Here is a 15053-nt window from a genome sequence, read left to right on the forward strand (position 1 = left end):
TGCTGGAATATTTGTATTCTCTTTTGTGGGGCGTTTAGTCCATTCACATTTATTGAGATTATCTGCAGTTTCCTTCTATCCATTTTTTTCTTCTGGTTTGCTTCCATTTCTTTTTTTGTCTTGAAGTCTCGTGTTCACCTGGAACGGAACCATCTTGGGTTTCGTCTTAGGAATCTTTGGTTTGGATTCAGCCTTGTCTTGCTTCTGGGATTCTTCTTCCAAGTCCTTGGGTACTTCTTGATTCCCTAGGTTTTCTCCATGGGTTTTTAGGAAGTCCTCTACTTCCTTGTTCACTGCTGAAGAAACATTCTCTTTTATGAGCGCTTGCAAATCTTGGACTGACATTTGAGCCAGTTTTGTAATTAGTGTCTTAGGTTGCCCGGGAGAGGGAATGGAAGCTTTTCTATCCCCACTAGACATTTTTCCCTTTTTTTAAAAAAAACCCAGCTCCCCAGCCACTTCTCTCCCTTATTCACAGTGTTAGCAAGTCAAAGTCAACAATTCCTTCAATTAATGACTGTCCTTACATATGTTTACAATCCTAGTTACAGTTCTATCAAATGTTTTTGTTACAGGAGGAACACTTTATACCTAAACAAAATTTACAGTTATGCTTGTTGGCTTCTCAATTGTTGATATTATTGGAGGAACATGTTATAACTAAACAAAGCTTTCAGATACTATCCCCAGCTACCTCTATTACTCATACAATAAAAGTTACTTTCTCACACAGCTGACATCTTATTTACTGTTTGTTTGTTTTGTTTAAGTCTGTTCCCTCTATGTCATCTCAAGATGATGCTTAGGTAATCCAAAAATGTATAAGTTTCTACAGCTCCTTCTTTCCAGAAAGCAAAAGTATGGTATATAATTATAATATATTTGTAATCCAGAGGATCTTCTTCTCCATTGCAAAATCAAAGAAAAAAGAACCAATTTAATCCACAAGGAAATCTTCTTACTCCCAAAGTCAAAATAGATCCAAAACCATCCCTTAAATTCCACTATAATAATATAGAAAAAAATCAAGATATCAGTGAGCAGACAAAAGGGGAAAATATCCAAAAAGCCAATATATTTCACTGAAAATGGCCAAGAAAGAGTTATAAAATCAAAGCAGGTAGCTGTTCACAATTAAACAGATTATAATCCAATCGAAAGTCCATACAGTTTATCCACAAATCTTTATATAAAGCCAGAAAAGGAAAGGGGAAAAAAGGAAACAGAGCCTATTTCAACAATTCCACCATCTTAAAACCAAAACTCCTGGCAGACACACAGTTCCTGTCTTCTTCTTTGTATAAAAAGCCTAATTAATTCCCAGGAAGTTTTCCACTATGGGTTAAGTAAAAATCCCAGTTGAGACAAAGTTGTGCAGCATGCAGTCTTTTCAGCCCCCTTTATAATATAGTAAAATATTAGATGAAAAGAAATCCAGGCTCCTCTTGTAAGCCGCTATTCCATCTGCATCCCTATGCCCTAGTGAATCTAACATCTGATTGTATTGCCCCCCGGTTGTGGATGGCGGCACTGGAACCGGCTTGGAGTATGAGACTGTCGGTAGTTAGGTGACGTTAAGATCTTCCCTCTTGCTGAAGTTTGTTGTATATTGATATTCCTGATTGTAATCTATGGTTTTAAACTATCTGTGATTGGTTTTAATGATATGTTTTGTTTTAAACTATATGATATTGTTTTACTTGGCACTTGGTGCCTCTGTTAGCCGCCCTGAGCCTCCGGGAAAGGGCGGGATATAAATGCAAATAAATAAATAAATAAATAAATAAATAAATAAGCCAGGAGGGGGAGGAAACAACTTCCACACCTCCTTTCTTTTTTCTCTTTACTTTAACCTTCAGGGGGAAAGTAGGTCTTTAAAACACTTAGTTCAGGTTGTATAGTCTCGCTACTCACAGTGCAGATGTTGGTAATAATGCAGAAGTTGATGTTATTGCTCCTTGAAGGGTCGATCACGTCTTTGCGCTCTGTGGCTGCCAAGGAATGCTCTCTTGCAGGTCCCTGCATTGGGACGATCTGGGGTCTACTCATGCACTGCCGCATGTGAGAGCCCTCGGATCAAGTCCCCTGCCACGAGCCCCCCTACGCGAAGGCTTGTTAGGATTTGGACAAGCCTGGACCCCCTGCTCAGGAGATTCGCCGGTTCCGTGGGAGCTCTCCCGGGACTGTGCGAAGACGACGCGTCACAGACCGGAAGTCTGATCCCATGATTTCGCTGGCTCCTGCCCATCACTAGCCAGCTGGCTGGTGGGGGGAAGCCTCATCCCCAAATGCCATGACCCAGCATGATGTCCCCAGTGTGATGACATCATGTGGAAGTGAAATCATCACGCTGGGGACATCGTGCGGCAATGCTCTGGTATTTTGGGCAAAACTCTATGGTAACCATAGAATTTTGCCCAAAATACCAGAGCATCACCGCACGATGTCTCCCGTGTGATGATGTCACTTCCATATGATGTCATCATGGGAATGTCATGCATAGTAATATCGCTCCACCCCCCACTCCTGGAATGTTCTCTCCCACCCCCTGCCAGCGAGGAGGTAAGACATGGCAACCCTATTTGTGCCAGTGTAGGGGTTTGGTTGACATAAGCATTTTCCAGAATTGTTTTAGGATGACGCCCTCAATTTATCACTGGAGGAAGATATTCCAGACTTTGCACTAATTATACCAGCCTTCCTTCTGTGTTTTTGCAGAAAATCTAGACCTGTGCTTGTCCCTTCATTCCCCCAGTTGTCTTGCACATGCTTCCGTAAGCAGCCCAGGTAGATTATTTGTGCTCTATGAAACCAACTGAAATTGATACCACTCGCTGCTTTTATTGTGTGTTAGCTTATGAAGGTTTTATCATATGTCAGTTGTGTTCATTGTATGGTATTGTTTTACATAGGTGAAACTGTGCACCTTGGGGTTCCACAGCACATTTTTACACAAAAACATTCCCCAAATAATTTAGCTTGATTGACTCACTAAGGAGAGTGGACTCTAATCTGGGAGAACTGGGTTTGATTCCCCACTCCTCCACATGCAGTTGCTGGTGTGACCTTGGGTCAGTTACAAGTTCTTTCAAAGCTGTTCTCTCATGAGCAGATCTTGAAAGAGCTCTCCCACCTATCTCACAGGGTGTCTCTTGTGGGGAGGTGAAAGGAAAGGAGATTGTAAGCCGCTCTCAGACTCCTTTGGGTAGTGAAGGGCAGGGTATAAATCCAATCCCCCCCTTCTTCTTCGACATGTATGTAGTACTGAAGACCAGCTTTCTCTTTTTTGGCAGGCAACCTTGGTTTTATGGCTGGGGCTTCAATCTTCCACGAGGCCAAGCACTCTTAGAGAAATGGAATCTCATTCCAGAAGGAATCGATATTCTTATAACACATGGACCACCTCTTGGTAAGAAAATGCTGTAAACTAATTATCCATTTCCGTTCATCCTAATTTATCTATATATCCTTGGGGATAGAGAATGGCTTCTAGTCTCTGTTGTCTCAGCTTAGTTCTTGGGATGTAAAAATTTGTGTGACTCTGAATTACATTACAGTGAAACAGTATTCTCACTACATCATAGTGTAAGTCATACTATCAATAAACCCCATTGATTTAATAAGTGGCATAAATAAAATGCTAGGAATGTACTTTTGTGCTCCCCACTTCCCTGAATGATGAGAAATTCCAGGGGTGGCAGTACAAGTTTCCAGACATGAGAATACTGAAGACTCCCCAGCCTCTTTGATTTATTTATAAATATGCAAGTAGAGCATACTGGCGGAGCAAGCAGCAAATCTGCTGCCTCTAAATCAGATTCCCAGACAGAACCCAGTTCAAAGCTCCCTGTGTCTTTCTTGCTTTCTGTTGTTGCCTCTGAATTTAATCGCAGAATACCAAATTATTTTTCTGCCTCTGATGGACCCCGTCCACTTCCCTCCCTCAGAGGCAAGATTTTCCCTCCATTTCTATTTCCCTTCTCTGACTGAGCAGCCCTGGTAGCGTGTTTATGCTTCCCTTGAAGAAACCTTGTCTGTCTCACCCTGTCAGTAAGGTGTAGTTTGGCTATTTGCTCAGCCCAGGAACTGGAGGGAAGGTATAGGATCACCCTTAAACCCTTGGAAAACGGCATTTGAGATGCTTAAAAATTCAAAAATAACAAAAAGTTCTATTTTAACATCAAAGGGAAAGGTCAGATGAAATTGGAGGTTGAAATTACTGTGGTAAAACTATTACAAGCACAGACTTTTGTTTTTATATATCAGGCTAATGAGAGGTTCTTAAATTATTCACAGTTACTTAGATCTTTATGTTGAGAGACTTTTGTTGTTTATACTTTATTTTTATAATTGCTGACTTTTTGGTGCCCAGAAGGCTGGTACCCTCTTCCCAGTATCCAATCCCCTTCTCTTTGGAACACCAGTACTCTTCTTGAGTGTTTGACTGACTTCTAAGGTCTCTACAGGCAGTTCCTAAACACACCAGATGAGGGATCTCTGTACTCCTCAGAGATACCTCTCTGTTTGACCTGGTAGGAAATCTTCTCACTCTAGCAGATCTACCCCCTTTCCCTTTAGCCTGAATGGGAGTCTTCTCTACTACCCACTTCCTAGCCAAACTCTCTCCCCCATCCCCAGTGCTCCTGTCTGTGTTCAAACGGCTCTCAGCTAATGCTGAATTCAGACTGCGTTCAGTCAAGGTAGAAATCTGACTCTGTCAGCAATAAACCATTTTTGATAGGTCTATCCGTAGACAGTCTCAGGCTGCGGTCACACGGAACATTAGCCACCCTAGTCAGACGGAAGACATGCGGAGTTTCCGGACGCGATCTCACCGGCACGTCTGGGAAGCGTAGCACTCCCGTGGCTCAAACGAGGCTTCCCGCTGAAACCGCGCAGCAAAAAACTAGTACCTCGGAGGTACTAGTATCCGGAAACCGTGGGGCAAGGGCGGGCGTCTGATCGCGTTTCCGGTGGCATCCGGCGCCCGCCCAAGTTCCCGTCTTTGCGAAAAAGTTTTTCCCCCAGGTCTTCGTGGATGCGCAAAAGCACCCTACGGAGCATGCGCAGTCGTGCTGTACAGAAAAAAAAACTATCCAGTTTGCCGAACCGCGTGCTTCGTTTTTGCGCGCGGGATTGTGCTGCGATCGGCACCTCTCCCTTCCCATGGGACCTCCACGGTACTTCCACGGTACCTCCACGGGAGGTCTGGTCAGGTAACGGCGCCTTAGTTTGCCCCGGGGCACACTGCCACGCTTCCCCCCCGCGGTTTCCTGCTCGTGTGACCGGGGCCAATGTACACATTCTCTTCACAGTAAATACAGGAATCTGATTGAGAGAGCATCTAGCTCTCGCAAGACTTTTTTTGCTCAGCTGATGCCAACCAATCAGATTGCCTGTAGCAGCCTGTCACTCAAGGCTCTCTGGCTCTGTGAAGAATTAGTTGTTGGTACAGCACTTCTAAGGAGCTGCAGTGGCTCAAGTGGTTAAGATGCTGAACTGCAGGCTGTAGAAGGTCAGTAGTTCAGCAGTTCAAGACCCGGGTGCAGCATGATGGAGTGAGCTCCCATCTCTAGTTCCAGCTCCTGCCAACCTAGCAGTTCGAAAGCCAGGCATTGCAAGTAGATAAATAGGTACCACTTTGGTGGGAAGGAAACAGCGTTCCGTGCGCCTTGGTGTTTAGTCATGCCGGCCACATGACCACGGAAACGTCTTCGGACAGCGCTGGCTCTTCGGCTTTGAAACGGAGATGAGCACCGCAACCCTAGAGTCGGACTCGACTGGCTTTCGAGCAAGGGAACCTTTACCTTTACCTTTACAGCACTTCTGAGCCTCTTTAAAAGTGCAGTCCATCACACTGCCATATTTTTGAACTTTGAGGAGTAACTCCTGAAAGCTGGAGTCCAAGAAATCAGTGATTAAGATCTATTTTGCTACTGTGGCTAAAATTCTTGCTGTTCAAAAAAATTATTTCTTATTTTATTTGATCTATTTATATCCCGCCCTTCCTGCAAGCAGGCTCAGTGCAGGTCACAACAATAAAATCCAATACTATCTTAAAATGATTCAGTCAATAAATATAAAACATTAAATTAATACAATAAAACCAGTTAAAACAGTTAAAACGGGCAATGCAGCAAATTTCAATTTTCAGTTCCTACTGTCCGGAATGAATGGGCCAATGCCAAGCCATAAAGGTCTCATTAATAGTTGCATACTGGAACAGCAATAGGGAGGCCAGCTTGTAGATGCCCACTGCCTCAGCCAAAGTCCTGGTGGAACAGCTCCGTTTTGCAGGCCCTGCAAAACTGTAACAGGTCCCACAGGGCATGTTCCACCAGGCTGGGGCCGGGACCAAGAAAGCCAGGTGAACATCTTTCGGGCTGGGGACAACCAGCACATGGTTATCCACAGAGCACAAGGCTCTCTGGGGCACATATGGGGAGAGGCAGTCCCTTAGATATGTTGGTTCCAGGCTGCATAAGGCTTTAAAGTTTAGCACCAGCACCTTGAAGTGGATCCAGTACTCAATTGGTAGCCAGTGCAATTGGCGGAGCACCGGCTGGATGCATGCCCGCACAGACATCGCAGTCAGCAGGCAAGCTGCTGCATTTTCCTCCAGCTGGAGGTTCTGGTTCAGCCTCAAGGGTAAGCCCACATAGAGTGAGTTACAGTAATCAAGCCTGGAAGGGACCATTGCATGGATCACTGTAACCAGGTCCCGGAGGGAAAGGTAGGGAACCAGCTGCCTGATCTGCCAAAGATGATAAAAGGCAGATCTGGCAACTGTGGCAATCTGGGCCTCCATAGAAAGTGAGGTATCCAAGGTCACTCCTAGTCTCCTCACCTTCTGGGCTGGCACCAATGGTGCTCCATCCATTGTAGGGAGCCTGGTTCCTGAATCCATTCCCCTCCGGCTCAGGTACGGGACCTCCATCTTTGTGGGCCAACTCTGCCCACAACATCTTCAGCCAACTCTGTTGCAACCACCCAGCCATGGCCTCTAAAGCCCTGTCCAAGCAATCAGGGGCGAAGTCCGAGCAGCCATCCAACAACAGATAGAGCTGGATGTCATCAGCGTACTGGTGGCAACCCAGCCCCAACCCCCGGACTAACTGGGAGAGGGGGCTCATGTAGATGGTAAACAACACTGAAAAGAGGATCTCCCCCTGCGGCACTCTACATTCTAGTGAGTATCACAGGGAGACCCTCTTGCCTAGCTCCACCCTCTGTCCCTGACCATGGAGAAAGGAGGAAAACCACTGTAGGGCAGTCCCCTAAACTCTATGTCATAGTGAAGATGGCCAGACACAGAATACTTGCCATTTCTTAACACTCATACTGAAGCAAGTGAAGGATCTGACTGGAAAAAAAATTCAGGATAATGCCCAAATGTTCCTAATTGACTGTTTTTGATGTTATCTTGCTTCCCAAGCAGTCTTATCTGCTACTGTCTATGTAGATTAGTATTTTACTGGTGGGGAGAAAGTGTTATTGATTATGTTTTAACCAAACCTTTTGTATGATATTCAATTATTTTATGTGGGTTATCGCCCAGAAAGTGACCATCAGCCACTTACGCTCCAGCTAACTAAATTTGATAAAATGCTAAATAATGAACCAGAGCGAACCTTATTACTACCTCCATTGGAAATTACTGCTAATAGTTGACTGAAGTGGTCTCCTACACTTCAATACGAAGTACAGCAAACCTTAAATAGCAAATCATTCCTGGTGTTTAGGAATAAAACCCTTGCTGCTTAAAATGCTGATGATGCTCTGGCCTTGTATAATAAGTTGATTAAATCTTTGAGACCATTCCTAATTAAGACTACTAAGATTATTCAAAATAAGAAGAGGATGAATAATTCCTGGTATGATAAGGAATGTTTGAATATGAAAAGACGTTACATTCTTATAAGATATAGAACATACTCCAAATGAATATCTCCCCAAAGCCTTTTTTGAATTTTGTAATAGTTATAAATAACTGCTTAAGGGGGGGAAATTGTCTTGTATGAAGACTCATTGCAAGAATTGGCTTTGGCATTAGCTCAAAATGATATGACAAAATCTTGGCAACTGCTAGCCAAACTTGATGGGAGAGTTAGCTATGAATTAGATTCTTATATATCAAAGGATACATGGGAGAAACATTATATTTAGTTGTTTAATGATATAGGGCAGAATGAAGAGATTTTAGAATCACCTCTAACAAATTAGATACTGTACCTGTTTGGTCATCTGCTACTTCTAATGAAATAGAATCTCTAATAGCTATAATCAAGAGCAATAAGGCCCCTGGATAAAGTCTTATTCCCTCTGATATTCTTAAGGCTTTTCAAAAATGGTGGGTACCAGTTCTTGCTCATTTATTTACACATATTGATAGAACTGGTAAGATCCCTAAAGAATGGACAATATCCATTATTGTACCTATATATATGAAGGGGGAAAGAAAAGATCCATCTAATTATAGACCAGTTTCTCTCGGAAAATTATATGGCAGGCATCTCTATATGAGATTGGAGGAATGGGTGACTGAAAAGACTTTACTAGCACCAAAGCAAATAGGATTTAGGCAGGGTTGTTCAACTTTAGATCATTGTTTTCTATTAAAGAGTTTTATAAATAAATATGTACACAGACAATCTAGCCAATTATTTGTTGCCTTTATAGATCTCAAAGTGGCATTTGATTCAGTTTCAAGGTAGCACCTCTGGATGAAATTGTGCAAGCTTGGAACAGATAATAGGCTATTGGAGCAAATACAAAGACTCTACTCCAACACTTCATTAAAAGATAGATTAGGCCTATATGGACAGTCACAACTTCAAAAGGGGTGTGCCAAGGCTGTATTTTAGTGCCATTACTTTTCAATCTCTATATAAATGATATGGTGGACTTTCTTACAGGAGCACATTTCCCCCCAGTAAGGCTTGGCAGTAGGGCCTCTCTGTTCTTCTATATGCAGATGATATGTTACTCATTGCTCAGACACAAATTGGCCTCAGAAGACTGCTAAATCAATTTAGTCTATATTGTAAGAGGAATTTACTCCAGGTCAGCTATGGGAAAACAAAGATTATGGTCTTTGGCAAGCAGATACAGTAACATAGGTGGACAATGGATGGCAATTTATTAGAACAGGTGACTTCCTTTAAATATCTTTCATCAGTCAGGATCATTGACAACATATATTGGATTTACTAGACAGAAACTTAATAAAGTATTATCTGGATTATACAGATTTTATAGGACAATAGGTGGTTCATTAGTATTCCCCACTCTAGAAATGTTTAAATCTAAATTACTCCCTCAAATGTTGTAGGTGCTCCAGTCTGGGTATTTGGAAATCTATACCTATTAGAAATTATAAAAAATAAATTTACACTGCATGTGTTCTCTTTATTATTATTGCTGACTCTCTGGAGCTAATTTTGTATCGAAATAAAATCCCTGGCTCACTTCAAAATAAATCCATCTCAGGATATACCTAATGGTTATAGAATATAGAAAGGCATTTTCTTTGGGCTCAAATGGATATCTTACAACTGGCAGTAGTGAAGGGCCGTTACAATAAGATCCCATTGGATGAGAGAATGTGTGCTCCTGTGACTAATTCATTGAAGATCTGGCTCATGTTTTGATGCCCAAGATATGTAGCTGTTTGGGAGAAGTACCTTAGAAATATTTTACAGTGCTTGCTAGGGAGGCCAGAGGAAAATAAATTTGTTGTGTTACTGGTGGATAAACATAGATGGATCACAATGCAAATGGCAAAGTTTGTACCATCAGTTACCAAGATACAGTTAAGATTATTGAAGTAAATTATATTTATAAATAAATTTGTTCAATATGTTCCATTTGGTAGGATTTATTAAATTGTTATATATGGTTTTATGGATTTAGACTTATTAATAAGGTTATGTCAATCTGCATTATTGTTTTATTTATTATTTTATATGATAATTTGTATTGACAGAATTTGATATTAATATTATTTGTATTTCTTTTCTTTTTTGTGTTTTGTTGATTGCTATGGCTAAGATGAAGCAATAAAGTACAGTACAATGTTCCTAACTGACTAATTCCCATGTTCCTCATTGACTGCATATGTGGTTTTAATGTTAGAGAGGAGATTGTGAGTTTGTGGGATTGTGTCTCCCTAGAGGTTTTCACAACAGAAATTGCTTCTCCCTCACTTTCACCCTAGGCTGCTATTGGTCCCGGTTTGCATGGGTTGTCTTAGTGATTTGGAGGTCCTGGACGAAGTTTCTGTAACTCCTCAACAAACTTTCTCTTGAGGGATATCCTGAGTCAAACAGTGCAAAGATTTGCCCAACCTAAGACCCAGCCCCCATGCTAAAGTCCAACAAAGGTCCAGTGAGACCTTCCTCTTCTCACCCATAAAGTCCTCCAAGACAAGAACCTAATGCAGTTGGAGGGAGAAAGAAAAAAGAGAGAAATTGTTACCTAGTTGTTTCTGCTAAGCTGAGGGATACATATATGATGTATGTTCAGAAATTCCACTGTGGGAAAGTGGGACATGTTTGGTCAAGGGGAGTGAGAAGGGAGATATTGTCTACTTAAATGGTTAATCGTAGAGGGGTTGCTGTGTTAAGTCTTTTGCAGCAAAATTCAAAAAGAATTATGTTTATTATGCTTATGTTGGATACGTTGCTCGTCTTCAAGGTGCCACTGAACTTCTGTTTAGATTTGTTGCCTAGTCATTTCTGCCAACAGTACTTCTCTCAGTACACACACAGATCTGAGCTGTGACTTCTCCTCAGCTGTCACTGACAGAGACACATGCATGTGTGTGGGGATCTCCTTTCTCCCTCTCACTGTGGATTGGGGGAGGAGAATGGAGTGCACAGGTGGGGGATTAACTGCTAGGTGACGGTTGAGGAGAGAACTTCCAGGTTTCCCTTCCCAGGGAGAGAACCTGTGGTGAAAGTCTGAAGCCTACTTTTGGGTCTGATCCACTTGTAGGGGGAAAAGAGGAGATAAAATACATAAGCACTGCTCATTCCCACCCCTCAATTCTCCCTAATCCCGCACAACCTCCCAAGTTACCCCACCACTCAGCTCACTGTAGTGGGGGCGGGGGAGAAATCACCATCCAGCATCCAACTAGAGTGGCCTCTGTAGTCTTCTCAGCCCAAGCAGCAGCACCTCCTCCCCATCAACATTGCCTGCCTGCAAGGCAAGGACGATGCAGGTCTGTGGCAAGGGAGCCAGAGGGCAAAGTTGTGGTAGCATGGTAGCAGCTGAGCAGCAGGCAGCCCTAGCCCTCCCCGTCTCCCAAAGCATCTGCAAACTAGAAACCCAGATCAGGGTCTGGGGAAGCTGCCCTGTTCTTAAGACCACCGCTGTTGGTATGAAAAGCAGATGGGCACCCATATTGTTTACCTTTCACCCTACTAGGTCTGACAGCATCTGCAAACTAGAAAGTCTCTTATTCACAGCTGGCCTTAGGTAAGCACTTGTTAGGTTTTGGTAGGAAGGCTTGGTCAGTTTCAGTGCTATCACCTCAATAATGTGATAATAATGCTGACCAGTCTTACACAGTTTTTGTAAAGTCTGCATCAAGGTAATGTGTCTCAAGTGCTTTGAGTGTCAGAGAGGGGGTTGTGGCTGCAGCCCCTAATAGTTTGCAGTGCACTTTTTCCTGAATTCCCAGACTGAGTGTCTCCTCTTCCTAAATCTTGCAAAAATTGTTAGAAAATGGGAGATAAATGTATGTAAGTTATGGAAAACTGAAAATAAAATTATAAAAAAAAATAATTTAGCTACCATTATCTGGTTCTTCTTAGTTGACCAATGCACTTTATTCTCATTCTCCTCTATAAAGAGCCAGAGACACCCCAGCCTTAACAGAGGTCTAATATGCATGCATTAGAAATGTAGAAAGGAGAAAACCTATAACATGCAAAGGAGCAAAATGCAAAAACCATTCAAAATTTTCTCCACTCATAGAATCATAAAATCACGGAAGGGGCCACACAGGCCATCTCGTCCAACCATCTGCTCAATACAGGATCAAACTGCCTGGTGCCAGTTTAAAAGCCAGGTAGGATCACAACACACCAGCAACTTCATCCTCACAAACACCACCTTCCATCCTCTTCTTCTCTTTTAGCTAACAAATGAATCAAATTTAAGCTGTTCAGAAATCTTAAACTGAAATCTTACGTTTTGAAGTGACTGGTGTGCCTTTTTTAGAGGAAGTGCTACATTAGGGATAGGCACAAACCAGCTAAGCAACTAAAGTTTTTCATGAATTTTGGCCTGTGCAGAGTTTGCAAACTTTCCTTTTCTTTTATCCCCTTAGAAGTTCACTGATTCACAGATCTTGAGCAGCAGAAAATACTTGCTTCTTATTTTTTTGATCCAAGGGCTAAAAGGTCTGAGACAAATTTTGCAGTTGCTTAAACTTAGGGTCCTTATCACTCAGCAAAAGAGCCAAGGTTTCCAGAGTGTAGGGGGACAGATGGTTGACTAAAGGTTTAATATAGCGATCCCTTATATTCTCAAAGAACCTGCATTCAAGCAGGGCATGGAAGGATATGCATCTAGCCTATTAAGGCCACAAGGGCAGATTCTGTCAGAATAGGCCTATTCAAAAATCTCCTCTGTAAAACCATTGTAGCAATAGCATTCAATCTTGCAAACAAAAAAGCTCTACAGTAATGTGAGATGGTAAGATAGTACATATCCAGGGTAAAGATCTTGGGATAGAAAGACCAAAAGATAGGAGTGGGCAAACTCTGGGGGCTCTTGAGATCAGACTACTATAATCGATTTCTAGGACACGTTTTCTGATCAGAGAAAATGCTTTAGATGTGTCCATCTTAAAAATATCATTAATCAACATTCCAACTATCATAAGTTTCTCATCCAGGGCTCTCATCCAAGTCGATTTGTGGATATCTCAATTTAGAACAAACCATCTTTGGCACAGAGCTGTTTTAATCACAGTTTGAAGGCATAAAGCCATGCTATGACTTCCAAGGATATTTGTCCGAATTCTACCTGCAATACAATGTTTTACACACAGCAGGGAATATTCAGTATTTTCCTTAGAACTTGGGCTAAGGGTTGATGGATGTTATCAGAGATAGCTTTAATCCAAATAGCTGAGCCATAAAGGATGAGTGGAACCACGTTCAAATTAAAAGCTTGCACTGCTCCAGGAATATATTTCCACCTTTTATTCTGGAAGAACCTATTTATGGTGCTTGTGCATGGTTTAGCTTTATTAAGCACTGTTCTAAGTTGGGGGTCCACGACAGATCTGCTCAGGGGTCATTTCATAGAAAAAGAGGTGCAGGAGCTCATTAGCATAGCTCATTAGTATAATATTTGCATATGCCACACCCCCTGACATCACCGGAAGTGTGCCAGAAGGCGACACCCACCGCTCAGGCTCCACTGGACTGTTTTGGATTGCTAGCTATTGGGGGGGGGGAACGTGCAGATCTGTCCTCGCAGAGGAGGGTGTTAAGTCGACTACTTAACAAAGAGTCAGAGTCAGATTTCAGCAAGTGATTCAGCTTTATTGAGCAACGCGTAACACAACTAGAACAGAACAACCAGAACACCTTTTGCATTGTAGCTGTGCTTCTTTTAAACTCTCCCGGCTAATGTAGCCACGCCCTACTGTACATTACAACCAATAGGATTGTCAAGATAAAGTCCAATCACAGACGTTCCCACTCAGGGAACTGGATGGTAGGTGATTGGTCGGCTCTTCCTGGGCTACCAATAGGGATTGTAAGATTAGGATCCTTGCCCAGTATGAAGCTTTACATGGTGTTTCAGTGATTGAGTACAAACACAGTTTTTCATTAAGTTGAATACACCACAGAGGGAGAGCTTGTACCTGAATAAAACTTGGTCTTAAAGGTGCCACTGGACTGTTTTGGACTGGGGGGGGCGGGGGGAGCTCTGCAATTTACCTGGCTGCTTCTTGCTCTGACTGAGGGCTGCTGGGAGCAGGGGGTGGGGCTTGTTGCATGTGCCCTCCCCCTGGGCTCTTTACTGCCGGAGCTCCGCTCCTGTGCGCTCCTGCAGGAAATGACCCCTGGATCTGCTGAAAACAAAATCCCCAAATAGGAGAAAGTCTTGACTTGCTCAGTATTAGGCCCATTTGAGTTCCCTCCCCAGGCTCCACACCCAAAATCTCAAAGTATTTCCCAACCCTGATCTGGCAACCCTACCCTTGCCCTGCCTGGCTGATAAAAGCCATTGGAGGGGGGGGGGCTGATAGTGGGTAAGGGGAGCAGTAAATGTTTCCTTGGGGGAGGGGGTTGTACCACCAATGCTCAAGGAGGCTGTGATTAAACCTGTTTTTTTTGGGGAAAACTCCCTAAGCCCTACTATGTTAGAGAACTTCCAGCCAGTCTTCAGTCTTTTATTCTTGGGGAAGGTGCTTGAGCAGATGGCTGTTTCTCAGCCCCAGGGCTCTTGGAAGAGACTAATTTTCTGGACCCATTTCAATTTGGCTTCACCCTGGGGCTTGGAACAGAGTCTTGATTGATGACCTCTACAAAGAACTAGACGGGAAATGTGACCGTGGTTGTTCTGCTGGATTTCTCAGTGGCCTTCAATACTATTGACCATAGTATCTTACTGAGCTGCCTCTGGGGGGAGTGCCATGTTATGGTGATTCGAATCCTATTGGGGTGCGGTTTCAGAGGGCAGTGTTGGGGGATTTCTACTCTGCCCCATAGCCTGTGTGGCCCCATAGCCTGTGTGGTTCCATGGGGTTTGATCTTATCCCCCATGCTATTTATTAGCTATATGAAGCCCCTGGAAGAGGACAGGAGGCCTGGGCTGCAGTGTCACTGATATGTGGATGATACCCAACTATATCCAGCTGGGTACTTAGCTATATGTGGATGATACACAGCTATTTTCTTTCCCACTTAATTCCAAGGATGCAGTTGATGTTGTGAACCAGTGTTTGGAGTCAGTAATGGGTTGGATGAGGGCGAAAAAGCTGAAATTTAATCCTGAGAAGACAGAGGTTCAGTGGGTAGTAGACA

General features: G+C 43.0%; 1 protein-coding gene across 1 annotated transcript in view; it reads left to right on the forward strand.

The window, feature by feature from the left end:
• MPPED1 (metallophosphoesterase domain containing 1) overlaps positions 1-15053 on the forward strand; it is an 84084-nt gene that overhangs the window by 66345 nt on the left and 2686 nt on the right. The window contains exon 4 of the mRNA XM_015422972.1: positions 3294-3409. Within this exon, the coding sequence (XP_015278458.1) occupies positions 3294-3409 (116 nt within the window). The remainder of the gene's footprint in view (positions 1-3293; positions 3410-15053) is intronic.

Source organism: Gekko japonicus, unplaced genomic scaffold (genome assembly GCF_001447785.1).
Source record: "Gekko japonicus isolate JY-2015 unplaced genomic scaffold, Gekko_japonicus_V1.1 scaffold145, whole genome shotgun sequence".
In the NCBI taxonomy this organism is placed as follows: domain Eukaryota; kingdom Metazoa; phylum Chordata; class Lepidosauria; order Squamata; family Gekkonidae; genus Gekko; species Gekko japonicus.